The sequence below is a fragment of the Diplotaxodon limnothrissa genome, linkage group LG1 (assembly GCF_057381915.1).
Source record: "Diplotaxodon limnothrissa isolate DT_005_m linkage group LG1, D_limnothrissa_male_GT1.1, whole genome shotgun sequence".
NCBI lineage: Eukaryota > Metazoa > Chordata > Actinopteri > Cichliformes > Cichlidae > Diplotaxodon > Diplotaxodon limnothrissa.
The window spans coordinates 14,222,710-14,246,360 of record NC_140596.1 but is presented as its reverse complement, the minus strand read 5'-3'; the positions used below and the strand labels follow the sequence as shown (position 1 = coordinate 14,246,360).

Below are 23,651 nucleotides of genomic sequence, written 5' to 3'. Positions count from 1 at the left end.
TGCAGTTACCATCTACTGGATTGTTTTCCGATGAAGGAAAGTCTCTGTGTAGCAGTAGTCAATATCACGGATTGTAAAACGCACAGAGTAATGGATGTGCAAAAGTAAAGGATGCTCACAGTAATCATTATTTAGGCCAATGAGTTAGTAAAATGTAAGATAAAACCTGAAAAATACTCTTGAGTATGGTACATGTTTCGGTGTATTAATGCACTAAGGATGCATTCATCTTGAAAAGTGCTGACAAATCCATGCTTACAGCCACTGAAATCATTTGACCTTCACTACAATAAATTGTGTAATTCATGACTGAATAAAAGATATAGTAACATGATTATTTTGGAGCGCATACAAGATTTATATACATATAGCATGAAATAAACAGTCATACATTGCAATTTTTTTTGTGTATATATTTATTTATATTTAGATTTCTTCATACATTCTTATATAGTTCTATATTGTGTATTGTGTATTTTGTTGTACAGTTATTTTATTTTCAACTTTAATTTATATATTTTATCTTATTCTTCCCAGTTAAATTTACCCTTCATTCTAATTTGTGTTGTACAGTTATTTCATTTTTAACCTTAATTTATATTTTATTCCTTCCTAGTTAAATTTACCCTTTTTAATTTTTCATATTTATTTCCTATCTTATTCATAGCCTTTCCTTTTTTTGTTTTCTTTAGGTCACGAGTAGTTGTCCAAGCATTTCACTACATATCGTACTGTGTATGACTGTGTACGTGACAAATAAAATTTGAATTTGAATTTGTCACTTTTAATTAGTTGTCAAACTTTATATGAAGGCAGCTTCACCTAAAATTAATCTGGCAAAATCCATGTGTGTAGTGTTCAGTTGATACAAGCAACTTTCCTTTGGGACCTTCGCCTGATAACTTTCATCTCTTTATTTAGTTTTTGTCTGCATCTAATTGTTAATCCAGATGAACTGAAAGTAACAGTGCATGTTAGCAGCACAAGAGAAGGAGAAGAGCAAAATAGTAAGTTTACTGGGGTTAAAGCAGTTCTCAGACTTTTTCAGTTATGCCTCACTTCACATTTTCTTCCAATCACAAACAATAAAAAAAGCATCAAAGTTTTGGGGGTTTTTTTAAACCAAAAAAGATCAACATGATAGCATCAGCAAACTCCTGGTTTTCTATAAATAAATCATACTCATTCAACTCAGTATCACTTTTTATTTTTCCCCTGAGGTTCCACACCCCACCTACAGTTGCTCAATGCCCAACCAACAGATGCTATCACACAGTTTCAGAACTGCTGTCTGTTTTTTATTGTAAAAAATATATTAAAAATTAAAGTTGTTGGTGGTGACTGTTTGTCAGGTGAGGATAATAAGCCTTCGACTAAATTCATATCTCTGGCAGGTCTAGTGAATAAATTCGTATAAGTCAAAATGTTCCAGTTTTGATTCTACAATAACGGCAACAACGGTGATTCAACCATGCTAATTTCAAAAGTAGATGTTACATACTATTACAAATATCCACAGTAGGTATAATATTAAGAACGTGATAGCAATTTGTCATACCCATCTCACACACAGTTGGAATCTTATGCAAGTTGCAAGTACCTAACACTTTTGCTCATGCTGTACACCTCTGCTCAGCTATTTTTAAGCTTGAGGTAAGAGGTAAAGAGGAACACACACCCACACACATACATACATACAAATATACATGTCATTACTGTATGTCCTGGTGGTGTGGATCAGTGAAACAATGTCTCATTCACTCTTGGCATACAGCTTGATGTCATCCATGTAGAGGAGGTGGCTGACAACTGCTCCGTTCCGTAGTCGGTATCCGTAGCCAATCTCGTTAATGATAAGGGTGTTCAGGCCTATGCAGAACAGCAGTGGGGACAGAGCATCTCCTTGGTAGATCCCGCACATGATGGTGACGTGTGCTGTAGGCTTGAAGTTGGCCTCTAGTGTTGTTTGTCACGTCCCTCTTGAGTTTCTGATGAAAGCTCTTAGGGTCCTGCTGATCTTCTATAGTTCTAGGCATTCCAGGATCCAGGTGTGGGGCATCGAGTCATGGGCCTTCTTGTAGTCTATCCAGGCAATGCAGAGGTTGGTCAGCCTAGTCTTGCGGTCTAGGTCGACTGCTCGGTCTATCAGTAGTAGTAGTAGTAGTAGTGTAGTAGCCCATTCTTTTCTTAGCTCCACTCATGTATTGAGCCTCGTGTGTGTTCATCTTAGCTGCTATGATGCCTGACAGGAGCTTCCATGTGGTACTGAGGCAGGTTATTGGCTTGTAGTTGGATGGGACCGGTCCCTTCTGGGGGTCGTTGAGGACTGTCCATCCTATGGTTAGCCATTCCGGGTGTCTCTCATCGACTAGCAGCTGGTTCATCTGTGCTGCCAGACGTTTGTGGAGTGCAGTCAGCTTCTTTAGCCAGTAGGCGTCTAATTCTGGAGACTCTTCCTTGGATGTCCTATGTAATTAAAGGGGACAAGGGACTTCTTCCAGGAGAATAACATCACTCTTTTGGACCATCCTGCATGTTCCCCTGATCTAAATCCAATTGAGAACCTTTTATTGATGGATGGCAAGGGAAATTTACAAAAATGGACAACTATCCGCCCTTCGTGCGGCTGTCTTCACCACTTGGAGAAATGTTCCTACTCTCATCATGAAAACTCCTGCATCAAGCATGCCGCAACAATTTTTTTGAAGTGATCAACAATAACGGTGGAGCTACTCATTACTGAGTTCATGTTCAGAACTTTGATTTCTGTTTTGGGGGGTTTTACAGGGTTTTTTTGGAGGTGTGGTCCTAAACTTTTGATCAGGTGTAAAACAGTATGTTTCAATTTAAGTGTTGTTTTCAATAGATTGCATGCTCAAATGTTTTTTGTCTCACTCCTATTTCTTCTTGTTGCATGTTGAAGCTCTACTTCAGCCATGCAAAATATAATTTTTTGCCATATATATATATCGCTCCCCTGCGACCCTGAATTATATAAGCAGAAGAGAATAAATAAAGGAATAGATGTTGATTCTTGACCCAGATGGCATTTGAAAAAGAATTGAAATTTAATGACGGGTTTAACTTACCTCTGTCCCAGCAAAACACAAAACAAAACAACATTTCAGACAATTAGAACTGCCAATTGACTCGATTTATGGCCAGACTTAAAAAAAAAAAAAGTTCTTCAGCAGCAAATACAGACTTGGAAAATAATAAAATATTTGATTCTCCAGTTGTTAGTTTGAAGCAATTTGATCAGGCAAATTACCTTCTTATAATAAAACCTCAAATTTGGAAAGAGTCAAGGAGAGAGTAAAGAGAGAGGGAGAAAGAAGACATTAGAGCTGGTCTTATACCACAGTTGCAGTAATGATAATGTTTGCCGGTGGCCAAACACACAGAGAGCGCTGTGTGTTAGCAGCAAAGAGAGGATAATAGCACAGAGAATTATTAGACAGATCCAAGCAGTCTGCTTTGAGTCAATTCTTTAGTCTTATTACACACTACAGGGGGTGGAGGATGAGGGGAAAGGGAGATTTGAACAAGTAATAATGCATTACACGCATTAAAGGGTGACAGTAATTACTTATACCACTCAAAGTGAGGCATTAAGACAGCAAAACACAAGCTGTGCACTCACTTTCATCCTTTCTCCTGATTATTTTTTTCCTTTTCCGCCTCTCTCCTTTCCTCCCTCTCCACTCTCATCTTCTCTAATGCTTTCTTTTACCCCTCCTCTCCTGCCATCCTCCTTTTCCTCTCCTCACTCTCTCCTCATCGTGTTTCACTGTGTCTTTTCTCTCTTCTTTATCAGGGCATTGGTGGCTGCCTGGGTAATGAGGATCAGTGTTGTATTAAACATGAAATGGTGAGGGAGCCCGGTGGGGCAGAATCAATAAGAGCCATTACCTCTCCTCTCTAATGATGCAGCCACCCCCTCCTCTCTGCGCTGTGCACACCACCCCTTGTCTCAGCCCATTTCTACTAGCTATCCAATATCGGATGGGAGGAGGTTATGAATTATCGAATCCCAAGGGCAATGTGCCTCGCCGCCAATTACCCAGTGAAAAATGACCCTTTCTTGGACGTATGTGCATGTGTGTTTTGCACACAGATGTGTGGGTATTGGATGGGTGGAGAGTTTGACATGGACCGGCTAGTGTCGCACAGTTGTGGACAGATATACCCACACTCCATGTCTCTGTCCCTATACACGCACACACATTTGTAAATTGTGACTAATGACAACATTTTTTTTTCCTTTTTTTTTTTTGGTGACTATGTTAGTGAAACATGCAAGCCATCAGCTTTAGGGGACTACAGAATTTCTGTTGTTTCCACACACGAATGAAAGCCTCTTTTGCTTGGAATAATCTGCATAGAGCAGAACAGCTTTAAAAGACAATATATCAAATCAAATCAAATCACTTTTATTGTCACATCACATGTGCAGGTACATTGGTACAGTACATGTGAGTGAAATTCTTGTGTGTGAGCTTCACAAGCAACAGAGTTGTGCAAAATACAACAACGTAAACAAGCAAAATACAAGAATGGCTAAATCTGAAACTAATAAATATATGTACAATATATAATAGTATATGCATTTCTGGATGTGTATACTAAATATTTTTCTACGTGTGTGTGTGTGTGTATACACATATTTTACAAATTAAATAGAGTAAACAATAAAATAAAATATATAAAAATATACAGAGTTGAGACATGTGCAAAACAGTGGCATTACTGTACAGTATGGAGTGCATAATGTTGAAGTTGAAGTTCCAGTAGTGAAGGTGAGGTGTCTATGAAGTGTTCAGCAGTCTGATGGCCTGGTGGAAGAAGCTGCCTCTCAGTCTGCTGGTTCGGGACCGGATGCTGCAGAACCTCCTTCCTGATGGAAGTAGTCTGAACAGTTTATGGCTGGGGTGACTGGAGTCCTTGATGATCCTCCACGCTTTCCTCAGGCACCGCTTCCTGTAGATGTCTTGGAGGGAGGGAAGCTCACCTCCAATTATCCGTTCAGAGCACCGCACTACTCGCTGGAGAGCTTTGCAGTTGTAGGCGGTGCTGTTGCCATACCAGGTGGTGATGCATCCAGTGAGGATGCTCTCAATGGCACAGTGATAGAAGGTCCTGAGGATGCGGGGGTTCATGCCAAATCTTTTCAGTCTCCTGAGAAAGAAGAGGCGCTGCTGCGCCTTCTTCACTGTTTTGTTTGTGTGTACTGACCACGTAAGATCCTCAGCCAGATGTACGCCAAGGAACCGGAAGCTGCTCACTCTCTCCACAGCAGCGCCGTTGATGGTGATGGGGGTGTGTACTTCTCTGCACCTCCGAAAGTCCACTATCAACTCCTTTGTCTTTGCGACGTTGAGGGTGAGATGGTTGTCTTGACACCAGTGGGTCAGGGCGCTGACCTCCTCCCTGTAGGCCGTCTCATCACCGTTGGTGATAAGACCCACCACTGTAGTGTCGTCCGCAAACTTCACAATGATGTTGGAGTTGTTAGTGGCTGTGCAGTCGTAGGTGTAGAGTGAGTACAGGAGAGGGCTCAGTACACACCCCTGTATATACCAAAGCAAGAAAGCATACGTCTGCCACTGGTCCACTTTTCTATGGTGCTGTTGCCATTTTTTTTCTTTATTTCGCTACTTGGTGTGTATTTAAATGAACATTTAACGAAAAAGACTTCTGAAATTGCAAGACAGGCATGCAGCCTGAGAAAACAAAATAAGATACAAGCGACATGGACGAGGAACTGCAAAGTAATGATAAGACTAAATGGCAATCCCGAAGAAGCGAAAGTTGTGATGATAAGAGAACTCAAAGACTTAGAGCAATATAAATAATCAGGAATCTGCTATGGAATCTATTGGAAAAGTGACGATTGGATAATGAACAATGGGTATGGAAAGTGTTTCTGGCCTTACGGCTCAAAAACAATGGAAACAACAACAACAAAAACAAAAACACATAAATGACAAGTTTGGACACAGATTATAGGTTTCCATTCAGAGATATTGAAGAGGAAGACTTTGATTATGAAAAGGACTGTCAAGGTGGTTATTTTGCCACACACACTGAGAAAACGAACTTCAAAACGTTTAACTATGCAGAGCACAACATGAATGACCCTGAAAGTAACATTGACCCAGATACCCACTTCTACAATAACACCAATAATACTTGTGAGTACTATACAGATGACCAATTCAATGTGAATATTAAAATGGCAAATGCATTGTCGGTCATACATTTCAATAGTAGAAGCCTGTATAAAAATTTTTCTAAAATTGCAGAATGTTTAAGTAAGTTAAAAAAGTTTAATATAATTGCAATATCAGAAACATGGCTCGATAATGAGAAAGTTAGTGCAATGGGACTGGAAGGATACGAATTATTTACAATGAACAGGGTGAATAAAAAAGGAGGCGGTGTTGCTTTATATGTACTGTAGATAAAGTTTTGAAATGTAGTCTGATTGAATGCATGTCAAGCACCATAGATAACGTATTGGAATGTGTCACTATTGAAATTCATGTTGAAAAAGCTAACAATATAATTATAAGTTGCATCTATAGGACACCAGGTTCATGCCTTGAGATATTCAATGAAAAACTTGCTGCTATGTTTAGCAACCTAAATGATAAAAAAGTGCAAATAATTTGTGGTGATTTTAATATAGATTTGCTAAACCCAAATGGACATCAGAAAACAACAGATTTCATAAATACAATGTATAGTAACTCCCTTTTCCCTGTAATTATAAAACCAAGTAGAATAACAATTGATACAGCTACATTGATAGATAATATATTCACAAATAAAATTGACCATGAAATAGTAGGTGGACTTCTTATAACTGATATAAGCGATCATCTTCCTGTTTTTGCAATTTTTCAAAATTATTTTGGGATTAAAACGAAACAAAAGAATCAAATATTTGATATGATACGACATAGAACAACAAGAGCCATTGCTGCCCTCCAGGTGGACTTAAAGGAACACAATTGGAACGAGGTTTTTGCAAATGAAGATTCAAATAGTGCATATGATGCATTCTTATCAACTGTAATTTCACTATATGAAAAACATTGTCCTTTAATGAAGATCACTAGAAAGCATCACAGATCAAATAAGCCATGGATCACAAAGGGGATAGAAGATGCATGTAAAAAGAAAAATAATCTATATAAGAGATTCATAAAACAGAGGACAAAAGATGCTGAAATAAAGTACAAGTTATATAAAAATAGATTAGTAAATATTATAAGAACAAGTAAGAAAGAATATTACCACAAATTATTGGAGCAAAGTAGAAGTAACACACAAGAAACGTGGAGGATATTAAACAGTATAATCAAAAAGGGCTCAAAAAATAAGAATTATCCAGATTATTTTAAAAAAGATAAAGATATTGTGCTTGATAAAACTAAAGACATTGCAAATGAATTTAATGATTTCTTTGTAAATGTTGGCTTTAATTTAGCAAAAGAAATTCCAGAGTCAAGAAATAATAACGACCTAAATAAACATATTACTCAGAATGTGTCCTCCATGTTTATTGGTGCTGTAACTCATAGAGAAATAATTAACATTGTGAAGACATTTAAAAATAAAAAGTCCACTGACTGTTTTGGTATTGACATGATATTAGTTAAAAGTATTATAGAATATATAGTGCAACCTTTCGCATACATTTGTAATCTGTCCTTTCAAACTGGTGTGTTTCCCTCACAAATGAAAATAGCAAAAGTTATTCCAATCCATAAAAACGGAGAGAGATGTCAGTTTACCAATTATAGGCCAATATCACTACTCCCACAGTTCTCAAAAATTTTAGAAAAGTTATTTGTTAATAGACTTGATGAATATATTGAGAAGCATAATCTCCTAAGTGATAACCAATATGGCTTTAGAGTGAAAAGGTCCACTTCGATGGCAGTGATGGAACTTGTTGAAGGGATATCTAATGCAATAGATAATAAGGAATATACTGTTGGTGTTTTTATAGACTTAAAAAAAGCGTTTGATACAATTGATCATTCTATATTAATGAATAAACTAGAGAGATATGGCATAAGAGGGATAGCATACAAGTGGATGAAAAGTTACCTGGATGAAAGATATCAATATGTCGAATTCAATAATGTAAAATCTAAGCAGTTGAAGGTAACTTGTGGTGTTCCTCAGGGCTCTGTGCTGGGCCCTAAATTATTTATATTATATATAAATGACATATGTAGCATTTCCAAACTGTTAAAATGTGTATTGTTTGCTGATGATACCACTCTGTACTGCTCAGATAAAAACCTAGAACAGCTTCTGACTACAGCAGAAAAGGAGTTAAATATATTAAAAAACTGGTTTGATGTAAATAAGTTATCATTAAATGTAAAGAAAACTAAATTGATTATTTTTGGCACTAGACAAGTGAAAAATGTATCTAAAATCAGGGTTAATGGAATTGAAATTGAAAGAGTGTACGAAAATAAATTTCTTGGAGTGATAATTAATGATAAGCTGAGTTGGAAGTCTCATATAAACCATGTGAAAACAAAAATGTCAAAAACCATTGCTATTCTCTATAAAACAAAGCATGTCCTGAACAAAAAATCATTATACACACTTTATTGTACTCTGTTGCTTCCATATATGACTTACTGTCTGGAGATATGTGTTAATGCATATAAAACGAACACTCTTTATTTTCAAGTTACAAAAAAGAGCTATAAGAATTATAAACCAATCAAACTATATAGAACCAACTAACATTTTGTTTATTAATCTGAATACCCTGAAATTTTATGATTTAGTTGACTATAAAATGGCACAGATAATGTATAAAGCACAAAATAACTTGCTTTGCCCCAGTACTCAGAAGCTGTTCAAAGTCAGAGAGAGTCAATATGACTTAAGGGGAACAGATTTCTTAAAAATAAAAAACAAGATGAGGACAAATATAAAGCAGAGATGTGTTTCTATTAGAGGAGTTAACCTGTGGAATAGTTATGACAGTGATTTAAAAAGGTGTAGTTCATTTTCCTTGTTTAAAAATATGTTTAAAAATAGAGTATTAGAAAAATATATAAATCAAGAATGAAAAGAGCAAAAAAAAAACAAAAAAAAAAACCTATTGATTCTTTTGCTTTGATGTAGTTACTTATCTAAGGTGGAAAGTTTTTTTTCTTGTTTGTTTGTTTGTTTGTTTAGTTTTTGCTTTGTTTTATTATTTTCTTCAAGCCCTGTGTACAGGAGCTGCATGCAAAAAGATATTTTGTGAAAAGGGTTGGCGTAATAAGCAAATGCTTCAGCCAATACCTTTTGATTAGCCTTGTCTCATGCTTTCTTGCTTTGTGGTAGATCTTTGTTCTGTCTTCACTGAGATATTTGAATGCTAATCAATAAAAATAAAAAAAAATCAACTTGGAAATAGATTTTCTTAAACATTGTTGAGGAGAGATAGCCTATCTAACAAATGGCTCTCAAGGCAAGATGAAAGGATATGAACTGTTTTTCTTTTCTTTGTTCTTATGCATTCAATTTATGAGGACAATGAGCCCATTATATAAAGTTACATCCACCTCTAAATTAAATAAATGGAGAATAACAAGTATACATAATGAGCCTCTTTACAGCTAGCTGGCTTCAACCTGCTCTCAGTGGCTAAAAGAGCAACACGATAGGTAAAAGATGACGAATGGTTAAGAATGGCTTGATGCCTTTGCGACGTTTTTCCTAAATGTGTTGGAATTGAATAGATACAACATAATGAAAATTAAAAACACACATATATAAATCTGTGGAGAAACACAGTGAATTCAGGTGAATCAGCACAAGAGTGGTGCTTAATACAAGTGAGCAGTTACCAGCTATGTTACATTAATGAAACTGCTGAGCAGGTCCCGTTGTTTCTGTTGTATTAAGATCAAAAGTGAAAAATATCTAAGTGATTCTGAAAGAAGGCTTAATGTATCATTGAAGCATGGATGGTTGGAGCTTCAGTCACAAATACTGAGCAGCTGGCGAGTGTTCCAATAGGATATTTGCAACTAAATCAATAGACATAAGTAGAAAAAGAAAAGAAAAAAAGTCTTTACAGTTAGAAATTGTGGTTCTCGCTGCACATTTGATGACCTTGATGCTTGTGCATTAGTGTGATATGAAACAGAAGAATGACTCTTCCACAGGTGAATGAAAAAGTCAGTGCTCCATATATAAAGATGAAGTCCCATTTGTGACATCAGCACTGCTGGTCTACGAAGAACTGGGAGAAGGTGGCATGGAGGCATGTTTTGGATCCACTTGTCACCTTAAAGGAGAGGGTCACTGCAAATCAATACAGATTTATTCCGAGTGATCAGCTTTATTCAAGGATGAAAAATTTCCAGCCTGATGGGAGTGCTTTCTCTAGGATAAAATGCTCCCATTAACAGGACACAAAGGGTCACTAAATGCCTTGATGAGTATGAAAATGAGGTGACTCACATGCTATGACCTTCCCAGTCACTGGATCACAATAATTTGCTATGAGTGATTTTGGATGCATGTGTTAAACAGTACCCTCCAGCACCACATCTCATACAAGAATGATGTTCCCAGTACTTGCTCCACTAGACTTGCAGAGACTAGTAGAATCAGTGCCGAGAGTAACTGATGCTGTTCTACGCTAGTAACACATCGAGAGCAACACTCACGTATTCTTCTTAAACAGACACTTTTACATATACAGAATATTTTTGCTGTTGCAGAACAATCAATAGAGAAAAAGAATGAAGTGAGCAAAAAGGTAGAACATACAGGGAGTGCAGAATTATTAGGCAAATGAGTATTTTGTCCACATCATCCTCTTCATGCATGTTGTCTTACTCCAAGCTGTATAGGCTCGAAAGCCTACTACCAATTAAGCATATTAGGTGATGTGCATCTCTGTAATGAGAAGGGGTGTGGTCTAATGACATCAACACCCTATATCAGGTGTGCATAATTATTAGGCAACGTCCTTTCCTTTGGCAAAATGGGTCAAAAGAAGGACTTGACAGGCTCAGAAAAGTCAAAAATAGTGAGATATCTTGCAGAGGGATGCAGCAGTCTCAAAATTGCAAAGCTTCTGAAGCGTGATCATTGAACAATCAAGCGTTTCATTCAAAATAGTCAACAGGGTCGCAAGAAGCGTGTGGAAAAACCAAGGCGCCAAATAACTGCCCATGAACTGAGAAAAGTCAAGCGTGCAGCTGCCAAGATGCCACTTGCCACCAGTTTGGCCATATTTCAGAGCTGCAACATCACTGGAGTGCCCAAAAGCACAAGGTGTGCAATACTCAGAGACATGGCCAAGGTAAGAAAGGCTGAAAGACAACCACCACTGAACAAGACACACAAGCTGAAACGTCAAGACTGGGCCAAGAATTATCTCAAGACTGATTTTCTAAGGTTTTATGGACTGATGAAATGAGAGTGAGTCTTGATGGGCCAGATGGATGGGCCCGTGGCTGGATTGGTAAAGGGCAGAGAGATCCAGTCCGACTCAGACGCCAGCAAGGTGGAGGTGGAGTACTGGTTTGGGCTGGTATCATCAAAGATGAGCTTGTGGGGCCTTTTCGGGTTGAGGATGGAGTCAAGCTCAACTCCCAGTCCTACTGCCAGTTTCTGGAAGACACCTTCTTCAAGCAGTGGTACAGGAAGAAGTCTGCATCCTTCAAGAAAAACATGATTTTCATGCAGGACAATGCTCCATCACACGCGTCCAAGTACTCCACAGCGTGGCTGGCAAGAAAGGGTATAAAAGAAGAAAAACTAATGACATGGCCTCCTTGTTCACCTGATCTGAACCCCATTGAGAACCTGTGGTCCATCATCAAATGTGAGATTTACAAGGAGGGAAAACAGTACACCTCTCTGAACAGTGTCTGGGAGGCTGTGGTTGCTGCTGCACGCAATGTTGATGGTGAACAGATCAAAACACTGACAGAATCCATGGATGGCAGGCTTTTGAGTGTCCTTGCAAAGAAAGGTGGCTATATTGGTCGCTGATTTGTTTTTGTTTTGTTTTTGAATGTCAGAAATGTATATTTGTGAATGTGGAGATGTTATATTGGTTAGGTGCGTCCGACTCCCATGCAGCGGCGCTGCAGACCACGCCCCGCCACACACATTAACCAGGTAAAATATATATTTAGGCAGAATTTTGCAAATATCTTTTTTTTTTTTTTTTTTAGCAGCATAGTGCTTTTTTCCCAATAATTTTTTAAAAGTCAGGTCAAGGCTCCAAAAGCCCAAAGGCGATATGAGGGTGGCGGCTCACAGCAGTTTTTGTTTGCTACATGGATCATTTTAGTTCAGCTGGGTGTCTTCCCTTTTGTTATATTTCTTTTAAGAGTTCAAAATGTGTTAATTACATAAATAAAATGTAATTTTCTCTTTAGCACTTCATGGATTTCATAAGCAACACACCTTAGTTGTTCTGTGGATTCTTTTAAAAAGCAGTTAAAAACTTTTCTTTTCAAACAAGCCTTTTGTTGATCTACGTATTTTATATTCTTTACATTATTTACATTTGATCTTTTACATTGTGTATAATGTCTATTGATTGTATTGTTTATTTTAATCTTTGTGTACAGCGCTTTGTGACTGCCTGTCTGTGAAAAGCGCTTAATAAATAAACTTTATTTACTTACTTACCAAAGCATAAAGGTAAAAAAATTAATATATACAGCGTTATCTTCATTTTAGATTTCAAAAAGTATTTGCGGCTCCCAGTGTTTTCTTTTGCGTGGAAACCAGGTCCAAATGGCTCTTTGGGTGTTAAAGGTTGCTGACCCCTGCTCTACAGGATATGTTTAGTCAATTTTATCTTTTGACATTCAGCTTTTTATGAAAATGAAAATTAGTTATATAAAGAATATGAGCTTAAACTTTGATATGAGCATTTAAATAAAAATATTGCATGGTTCACCTTTTTCTATTGCTATAAAAAGGTTAATATAAGTTTATTTACTTAATTTCTTGACCTGGGAAAGCTTTCACATTATCTTTTTGCTTGTTGCCCATCTGTACTATGAACCACTGTTGAATATACGCTGCTACATCTGGCTGAATTCAAGCACAAAAAGTAGCTCTGTCCTCTTAAGAATTCATCCAGCTGCTTTTGTCTGCAGTCACATCATCAATAAACTGCAGTGACCCAGTGCCACTGGAAGCTACGCATGCCCATGCATCTACTGAGTTTTAAAGATGATGTAGTATGCTTCAGACCATGAGCCCTTCTAAGTTTTCTCCACACGTTTTTCTTCCTGTCATTCTGGTACAGCTTGACCTTAGTTTCACTGTTCTGAAGCTCTCTTCCCCCCCTTTTTTTTGCAAAGTCTTCTCCAGCCTTTCCATTTTTGGGACTGTGGAATGTTTTTCACCGTCACCAAAAGGTTTTCTCAATATATTTTATTTTGTTTATTTGGCTCTTCCCAACTTTCCCACTTTCTCACTAATAGATTTCTTTGTTGATGTGGCTTAAGGATGACCTTTTACCGGCTATTATGGCACTTAATGTACTTATTTATTTTACTCTTTTGGTGTACAGTGCTTTGTGACCGTTTGCCTGTGCTTAATAAATAAACTTTACTTATTTACCTGCTTGCATTAAATGCTCCTTTTACCGAATATCACAGATTTACAGTAACAGGTTTCCAATGCAAATACCACAGCTGAAATTACATCAAGACCTTTTAAATGTTCCTTTGTGAAAAAATAATGAAGAAATGGTCTATGTTTATCAATTGATAATAGTGAAAGAGTTCAAAAAATGGCTGTAATTCTGTAATTATTATATGAACATTGTGATTCAAGTTGTCCAATTGAAGTTAAGACTTAAAGCCCATATTAATATATATAAACAAATATTTTTGGTGAAATTCAAAAACACAATTCTTTGCATTGACCTAAACATATACTGTTTAAAAATATACTTAGAAATATTTATATATAATGTCTGAAGTCTGAATGTCTTTCCTCTCTATACGATGTGTTGCATTGTCAAGTTGAGATGCCTGTTATCACATCTCAGTTTAACAGAGTGATATTGCTTTTCTTTTCTCTATTGTGTCTGGCACATGCACGCACACACACAGACTCACACACACACACACTGAACACACAATTAAATTATCACTGGTCTCAAGTGTATCTTTTCTGTCCATTTAGCTGTTTCTGTGTGGGGAAAGTGCTTGGCGCTGATATACAGTACTTTGAGCTCTGATTGAATTACACTGATGGGAACATCAATTACAGAGCATGATACCAGAAAAATTTTAACCAGGCACCTCAGATCACATTACAGTCTGTGGTGTTCGGATGTGGTACCAAAATAAAAGCTTTGGCAGACAGTAGGCTATATTTTAAGGCACCAACGGGGATTTTATTCATCTTGAGATGTTACCAGTTGTAGTTCTGTTCACAAAAAGAACAGTGTGTGAGCCTTTTACTTCTTTCAAAGGTCCACTGAGAGTTTTTGCAATGAATGTGTTTATTTATGCTTATTTATTTATTTTCCTTTTTTTTTTTAAACAGAAGTACAGAATTGCTATGTCTCGTTTTAAATGAAGAATTGTGACCTCAGTATTCTGCAAGGTCTGGATTTTGTGTGCTGTACCTACATATTTAAAGCATTACAGAAAGCAAGGTATTTTGTTATTAAAAAAGAAAGGCTTTGGTGCACTTAGAAAACCGTGGGAGCTGGGAAATTGCAGCTTGCAAACAGCTTCCATTTTTCCAGAATTTTTACTCAACTGCATTTCGGTGTGCATGTTGTTCATTTAGCTTTGAAGTATTCACCCCCCATTACTGAAAAACTAGACTGGAATTTAAAGGTTGTAATATATGCTTTTGCATGATTCTTGATTAACGCCATAGAGCTCAGGTTATCACTACCTTAGTTTTTTTTTATTATATAATTTTTGATTGGAGAGTACAGCCATAATTTTGCCTTTGAATGCAAGTAACAAAACTGTAGGAATTGTACCTGTTGTGAACGCGTGGTAGCATTTTGTTGTTGTCTGAGTTAATGTCTTTGTTGGTTCACTCACCACCTGCAATGATTTCATAACCCTTCCTTCTCGGACAAAAACAAGTAAATGAAAAATGTGGTGGGACAAATGTGTGCATGTGCATATGTTTATTTTGAGAGGACCTAGTTGCAAAGGACAAAAAACAAGGAATCATAAAATCATCCGTTTTTAAGTGAATACATGTTTTAGACAAAATAAGGTTATCTTTATGTAAGAGTTATGAATGGTTAATACAAGTGGTAGCTGCGGCTGAGCATCAAGTTAATCAAGGTTAGTTAGCAGGTAGGTAAATAGTGTTTGTGCTCAACCTAATTCAGCAGAAAATGTCAATGTAAAGTCCTCTAAAATCATGGAAAACTTACTGTGTGTGTGTGTGTGTGTGTGTGTGTGTGTGTGTGTGTGTGTGTGTGTGTGGCTCCCACCCAAGGTTGTTCCTACAACATGTTGTCTTTTGAGATTCATTGCCTTAAGCAGCAATGATGCGCTCTCAGCAAGACATGCCAAGACTGTTGGCTCCAACCCAACATGAGGGGCAAAAACGAAGGGAAGGAAGGAAAGAGACACATACTTGCGCCAGAACCCATGATTTTGTTTGCTCTGATTAAAGGTTTCATTTGAATTGAGAGTGCAAAGTAATTACTGAGTGTCTTGATTCTGTTTAGGAATGTCAGATGAAAACCCCCAAATGTTCACTGCTCACTGTTGCCCAGAAATGATTGAAGAGTACAAATGTTACTGCCATATTTGGCAGAAAACAATTTACGTTAAAAGTTTGTTTTTCTCACAACTTTGTTCCCAGTGATCAGTATTATAATTATGCTAGAAAAAAAAACCCTAATCGGTTTACTCAAACTATATTCCAAATATGTTTTTGTGCTGCCAAAATCAACTATATTTAAGACTTACAGTCTATAGAAAAACACTTGAAAGCCTGAAGAAGTTAAATAAAACAAACAAACAAAAACATTTTAGTGTTTCCTCCACTGTACAAATGCAATGTCTGTGAATTTTCAATTACATTTCACACTGTGATGTGGGAGTAATCAACACTGTCCATCTCAGAAGAAAAAGAGACTTTGTGAATAAGCCATTCAAAGTATAGTAACAAAGATAACTGATGTTTTAAGGCCTTTCACTCTGAGCCTTCACTCATTAGACAAAAGGACATTTGACTGAAGCGCTGCTGGTTTTGCAACAATGTGGACTCCTAAGTTAAATGAAAAACAAGGACTTGACAAACAATGTGCCTTTGAGAAAAGCATATCATCCACAGCTGTGTTTGTGGACTAGCTGGACAAAAACACAAACTACTAGCATAACATATTGTTTTACACCCTGTGTACACTTACTGATAACTGCATGAAAATTATTCACTAGCAGATGCAACTAAATAGGGAATAATAAAGATGCTTAGAAAATTGAGTGAAAAAATCACGCAACAAATAGCTATGTTTATATTTCATGACAGAAATACAATAGGTGAATAAATTACGTTTTTAAAAACAATAAGATGCAATAAAGATAGACGAAATATTGGAATACAAACAGAGTCTCAGTATTTCTATTTTGTGTGAGAGAGGTAAATGGTCTGTGAGAGAAAAATGTTGCACTGTATCCAAAGATAATTCCAAAAATGATTTACAACTGCTTTGTATTTAATGACATTCACCATAAACTTAACAACCTAAGCAATATTCTCAAACTGCTAAATCTTTCCCATTAAGCAGACTAAAGAAGATATTAAGAAAACAGTTATACAACATAAAGCCTCAAGGTTAAAGTGTGAATTTATTTCTCTGTCACACGCAAAATTATTAGAATAAACGAAGCTAGTCACATTATAAATGACTCAGAAAAATGGAAACTGGATGCCTTAATATATTTCTACCAGGAACTATATCGCGTTATGTGTTGTGATATTTTGATACCATGGTAGCATTTACAGGATATTGTTTTATTGTGATATTATACAGAAAAGAGTTACTCAATAAGGCCCATTTAATAGTTGTTTTTCTCTTTCTCTCTGACCCAAGAATTAATGTGTAAGACTCACAGGCTGGTACCCCAAGGTCGAAAACACCACAGAGACGAGACCACTTCCTTACTCCCATCCTCCCTTTTTCTTTATCTCTTAGAAAAAGGCTCGTTAAAGGCCAGGTGGTTTGTTTCAGAAATTCACTAATGAAAGAACTCTGTATTCTATGTCTAGGAGTGTATTTTGCTGGGATGATCATAAATTGTAGCTGAACTGATAAACTACACACAGGATACTTCTTTGCTCACAAGGCAGGAAGACGTTTCCTTATTTGGTCTGTACCGGAACTTGCTGACACACGAACCTTTTTTTCTCTATATAAGCTGTTGTATACTTAATAAACCTTTGAGTCGATTTGGGAAGGCAACCTGAAGCAGTCTGTGTTTCCTTGTTCTCCCAAGCTGCTCCCGACGTCGTAACTAACCCAGCTGAGCGGCATACCTGAGTGTTACTTTGAATAATTAGGAATCTAATAAAGAAAGGACAAAACTCTGCTTATCGCTCACGCCACGGAGGAAACCCGGGACGGCAATTTCCTTCATTATGCATTTAAGCTCACACGCAGTTCCCTCTAAACCTAATAACTACGCTTTTCTTGTCTTCGTGTAAGGTGCAGTTTCATGTTCCTTCCTTTTCTTTTCATCACCCACTCTTCCTGATTAATCACCAAAAGGTAAACCCACCCACCACCCACATTTTGTGTGAAACAGTTTATTTTTTAAATGAGAAGAAATTGCAACGTTGTTGCTTTGTTGCATAAATACAGTTACAGAAATTAGATGGCTGTTGCTTTGCTTTCGTGACGAATTGCCGCCTCTACTCTGTGTGTTCGATATTTTAAGTGTCTATTTTATTCAATCCAGGTGGAGACAGATGCGCTGCTTGGTGATAAGCCAACATTGTTCGTGGGAAGGCCAGAAATTGCCTTCAAGAGCCCTTAACACGTGTTGTTTTCGGACCCCACGCACACACACAGACACGGGCACAAGCACAACTGACGCTCATGCCACACGTGCACGTTCAAACAGTGGCGATGAGCTGAAACGCCCTCCAGTGGCTTCACTGAGAACCCACAAGACCGAGAGAGAGAGAGAGAGAGAGAGAGAGAGAGATGGGCACTGTAAATCTGTGTGTGAGAGAGACACCATGTGCGTGCTTAGGCGAGTTGGGGGGGCGGGGATAACAATGGGTCTGTTTATGCTGTCATAAATAATTGGTCCATGCAGAGGGATGGCTGTTTTCGGGGTTCCTCCATTATGCTAAAAGAAAAAATAACTTTCTGGGCGCCCTTCAGCTGTAATTGGCATCGACGATTGCGTGTACCAGCAGTGGACGAACTCCAGGAAAGAGTCGACAAGAGAAAAACAGGAAAACACGCGCGTTCCCCTGCTGTTAAAAACACCCTGTTGCTACCAAAGGGTTGAAAACCTATTCCAAAGCGAGTGAGAGACTGGGAGTGGGAGAGGGGAGCAGTGGCGTTCTTTTGACAACCTGTTCAGTGTGGAAGCTGTGAGGCTTGAGAGCATCTATGTGTAAGCCTCTGTCCTCCCTCCCCTTCTTCTCTCCATCCCTCTCGCTCTCCCTTTCTCTCTCACACACAGACAGGGGCGGTCGTTCTCAGTCTGCGCACATATTCCACTTGGCCAGCATCACTTGGAGTCCACAGACACAGCGCTGATTGAACTAGCGGAGGGAAGCTCATTTTCAGAGCGCATGATTGCGTTAAAGGGGCTTCATAGACTTTCATCGGCCAGAAGCAAAGAGGGAGAGAAAGTAAAGGCGTTTCAACCACGCCTTTTAGAGTAAATAATCCACAAAAAGGCAGTCCGAGTGTATAGGATTTCCCCCAAGTAGCCTTGCCTGAGTTTTTCAAAGGAACAGAGGTTTTATTTTCATTTTTGAGAAGAGGGACTCTGAGGAACCGAGCTGTGCGATGTTCTGTCGACTACTTCTCCGTGCGTAAAATAAAAGTTTAACACCCCGAAGAGATTCTTTCAGAGATCTGGGAGCTCGAAAAAGTCCACATTTCCACTCTGGGAATTTTAGCTAAAGCTCTTACTGGACGCGCAGTGGTGGAGGATATAAAACTTTTCTGCTGTTTCTGTGGTGAAACACTAAGCGAGGTTGGTCTAACGGAGAGCGAAGGAATCCTCGTTACTGAGCCGTGAGAAGGGCGCGTAGTACTGGGTAGCGGACTGACCCAAAGGACGGCACCTCGGAGACAAGGTAGAGATGGCACACTGTCCCCAACGCTGAACTGGCAATACTTGAACAAAATATATGTCAGATTGGCATCATTTATCTATTCCCTTCACATTATGTCTGTCTCATTTTTAAAGAATGTTTTATAGACTGTTTGTCAGCGCTTAATTGACGCTGGAAGTATTTTCAAATGTACCCAACATTATCAAAGTCGATCATTAGTTACACGCGCTCAGATTTTGGGATTGCTAAATTATTTGCAATATAGGCAATGCGTGCCCGTCAAAGCATTAATGCCAGGGATTCACTTGCTTATATCGCAGAAAGAAACTTTGATTACAGCGCGCTTTATAATGCGAACGGTGAATGCAGTCCTCTCACAAACGTGCGTTCTAGACGTCGGAGGAAACCCCAGTGTTCGGGAAAAAGAGTCAGCTAAGAGGGTCCATTATTCCCTCACTCAGCTGGATTTCATTCCTTGTCTTCAGGTGTCCTACAGGTTTTGAACCACCAGTGTGCAACAAGAAAACAGCTTTCCATTAATACATACACATGCATGATAAAAATGAATCGGAATAAATCAGAATAAATCAGAATAAATTACGTAACACGTGCATATTTCTGCTATCACCGTCGACCTGACAGAGTAGGAACAACTGTACTGATCTGAAGGAATATGTGCGGGTCTCGGGGTCTAAAGTAGTCTCCGCGACCCCACTTGTTGTTGCAAATCCTCCATGAATACTGCAGTGTAAACCTTATTGTGCTCCCGACTACACCTGCCCGCCGCTGTGCCTCAGTGAGGGGTGGACAGAGGAAGTTTAGTCACGCTAAACAGCAGACATCTACAATCCTGTCAATCTCCAATTCTTCATCACACTGGACTGCTTGTAAGCTTTCTATAATCCACGATTGATTGAATTACCTGCCCTTTAAGTTGAATGAAGCGAGGTTCGCTGCGCGGTGGGAACTAAATTGCTCTGTAATATTATTTTCACGGCTTATGGGGTTGCAGGGGACATAGTTGAACACTAAAACAAAGCAATTTAAAGTATCTTTCCCCTCCTTTTTGATTACAATCACTCAGTTGTCGTTTCTTCCATCCTCCATAGTTACGTTTGCAGGCTGTTCCATTCCGTGCCTCTGTTTTCACCCTTGTCTTTTTCTCTCAGGTTATGACGGACCTGAGCTGAACATGGGGCTTTTTTGGATATTGTTATTGTCTCGTGTTTATGCTCTTGCCTGGGGCCAAGGAGTTTACGGTAAGGGCATTATATTTACTTATGTATTCCTGTTATTACATCAATACATGCTTTATTATGCTGACTGAGTGAGCTTGCTAGCAACGAGCGTAATTGAAGGCTTGTCATGAGCTCCAAATTGCTCTTGTTTCAGCAAGGCCTTGCAATAACTGGTCTTAACACTCCTGAGAAAAGCCTGAGGGAGATGGACAACAAATTATCTTAAAAGGGAGAGTTCACTTCTTGGAAGTCAAAAGAGGAAAGCTGGGAAAACATCCAACCCTGTAGTGGAAGGGAAACCCAGCTACTGTAAATCCAATTTAATTCCATTTTTAGGCTGAAAAAAATAAAATCGTCATGGTCAAACGCATGTGTTATACAAAGTCTAAATTAGGTTGGTGATTTATTACACAAAGTGAGATTAAAGTTGTCCAAGGCTTATGATTAAAAATGAAAAAAGGGCAAAGTTTGGCTTGAATTAAGTTAACACTTTGTCCCATACATACTGAATCAGCTCCACACAGAGGCACCCGCACTCTGAACGACAGCGAGAAAGACGAGAGAGCAGCACAGGCAGAGTTAGAGCGCTCTGATATACGGTCCGTCTTTGTCAGGCAGGTTAAACAGGACAATCGCTCTATGCTTTTTAGGATAAAGCTGAGATTTGTCACCTCTTGCGACTGCAGTTTACTGTATTACAGAAGCTCAGTTGCTTCAGCAACAGGCGCCTGGCCAGTTATGCATCCTCCTGTCCCTTCGGGCAAGAAAAACACACAAACCAATCTGTCAGCTTTGATACTTTGATTTTGACATTTGAAGGCATGTGGCAGCCATTGAAAACAGGGTCTGTTTAGTCATTGTAGCACAGAGTGCTGTTGTCATAAGCAATCCCGCAGCCTGCCTTCACACTGAGAAATGCTGACAATCTGTCATTTGCTGAAGCATATAGGCCTGTATAAAAGTCCTTCCTAATCAGACTCGTACTGCTCCAATACTTCGCACTGCGGCTGTCATGTCAGCATCTGTGTAAACTATATCCAAATTACACGGACAATTCTCAGATTTATTGTATCCACTGTAACGTTTCAACTGGAACCACTAGTTGAGAGACTGCATTGACTTTAAAATAAAATACTTGAGATTTTTGCTTTCAAAATCTGTATTTTGTCAGCCCTCAGTTCTTGTAAGAGCCTATAAATGTACAATAATGGCGATGGATTGAAATCACCAGAAGTGTGCAGAAGTTATTTTTTTTCTCAGATTTTCTCTCATCTGTGCACTTATTAGTTCCATTACAAACAGTTTTCCGAGTTCATGTTTTAAACGCAGGTGTACGCCTTACCTTGGGATTGTTATTAGCATGCTATTATGTTCTAAAAGATCAAATTTGTGGATGCTGCAGATGTTTTTCTAACAAAATGGTTCAAAAAGATATTCAGAACTTGAGGTGTGCTTTCATTGCTGGCTGCCATTTTTTTTAAAAATTGAACATTTGTCTCCCTGTGAAGGTACTTCTGTTCTACTTACACGGTCCCGTTAAAGGCTCACATCTCAAAATCACCCTTGTGCATTCTTGTTCTCATCTATTTTGTTTCATAGCTGTGTAAAACAGTCTTGCGTTCTCTTTAGGGTGATGTACTGGGTCTGATGAAACATCTGAGCCTCATGGGCTCTGTCACAAATATGCAGTGGGTCGAAGCAGATATGCAGTCACTGGCAGGCGTGGAGGCTCCAGCGCTGTTTAGTTTGGTTGTTTTTTTTTATCAGAGTCTTCCTTCCCAGTTTTATAGAATATGTGTCTTTTGTGCAAGAGTAGCCTTTTAGGCACCGCTGCGGGAAGAAAAGGCCCACAGCTTTCTTGGGAATTGTACTGGCCACTATTCAGACGCCCAGCAATCCCGGTGGATTGTGTGTTGGTGTTGCTTAGCTGAGCGTATCTGTGTTCATGTAGGAAAATCACCGTCGCTAAAAAGAGTCATTCAGAAAACGCAAATGGTTTCACAATTTACACAATTGCAGTAAATAGCACAAGTAGGGGTGATCAGGAAGAGTGCCAACGAGTTTGGCATGCTGTATATGCAGATATGCATAAAATGGTTTCTGTCACTTTGGAATTGTTTAGCACTTGCTCTAGCAGACAGATGCGACTCACCGTCCGTCGGGAGCCAAACGGTGAAAGCGTGCCTGATTGATGTCAGTGCTTTGGATGGCTGTGAGGTTCATTTACTGTAGCCTTCTCTGGGGTGTTTTTGGATGTGTGCGTTTTTATCAGCTCACGCTTGTGAATCTGTGTATGCAGGTGTTTGTGCTCGTGTATGCGAGTGTGTGAAGAGTGTGATCCTGTGAACTTCTGGGTGTGTTGGTGTGCGCAAGTGTGAGAGGGATATGCTTGTGCAGAAGACACACTCAATCCCACTGCAACAGTTTGCTGGCTCAGCAGGGACTTTAGGATCAGTCACTGTTTTTCTTGCAGCAGTGTAGTATTGATTGGACTTCTGTGAGGTCTGTCAAAAAGCTTGTAACACCTGTCCGTCAAATTGGAATTGGACAGACAAGTACACCAATAAAATGTGATTGTGTATTTAATAGCAAAAAGAAAAAGCCTCACACCATATGTTTTGTCACAGCTAAGCAAGCTTTGTTATGCAAGTTTAATCAGATCATTTATAGTACGTCTTTTTTTAAATTTATCAAACATTCTCCTTCTCTCCTCTGTTTTCTCTTGGGGGATAAGCCTTTTATATGCATTTCCTCACAAACATTCCTGCATATATACATAGTGATTCTGAAGTTTCATTTAATCTGGATATACTGTAATCCAAGGGCATTACAAGCATGATGTGGCATTCACATGCGGCAAGTCTTAACGCACTTAAGGATTAAACTTCGAGGCAGTTTGGCAGGATGTGACTTCTAAACTGAAGAGTCAACACAGACAGAGTGTACCAGGAAAAGTGTCTCTTCATGTTGTGGTACTGCATGACATCACACTGTGTGAAATAACAGAGTTCACAGAGACACCAAATTATTGATTGCTCGACAAAGTCACACAAAGCCATTAGCTGGTGGTGTAGATGGAATCCAGACTGCATTAGGCTGCAATGTGAT

The 23,651-nt window shown here is 38.6% G+C and overlaps 1 protein-coding gene across 1 annotated transcript in view; it reads left to right on the top strand.

Annotated features, from left to right (window-relative positions):
• Positions 1-20,497: 20,497 nt before the first annotated feature.
• Positions 20,498-23,651, top strand: part of mdga1 (MAM domain containing glycosylphosphatidylinositol anchor 1) — a 194,697-nt gene continuing 191,543 nt past the window's right edge. The window contains exon 1 of the mRNA XM_085353267.1: positions 20,498-20,564. Coding sequence (XP_085209393.1) covers positions 20,498-20,564 — 67 coding nt within the window. The remainder of the gene's footprint in view (positions 20,565-23,651) is intronic.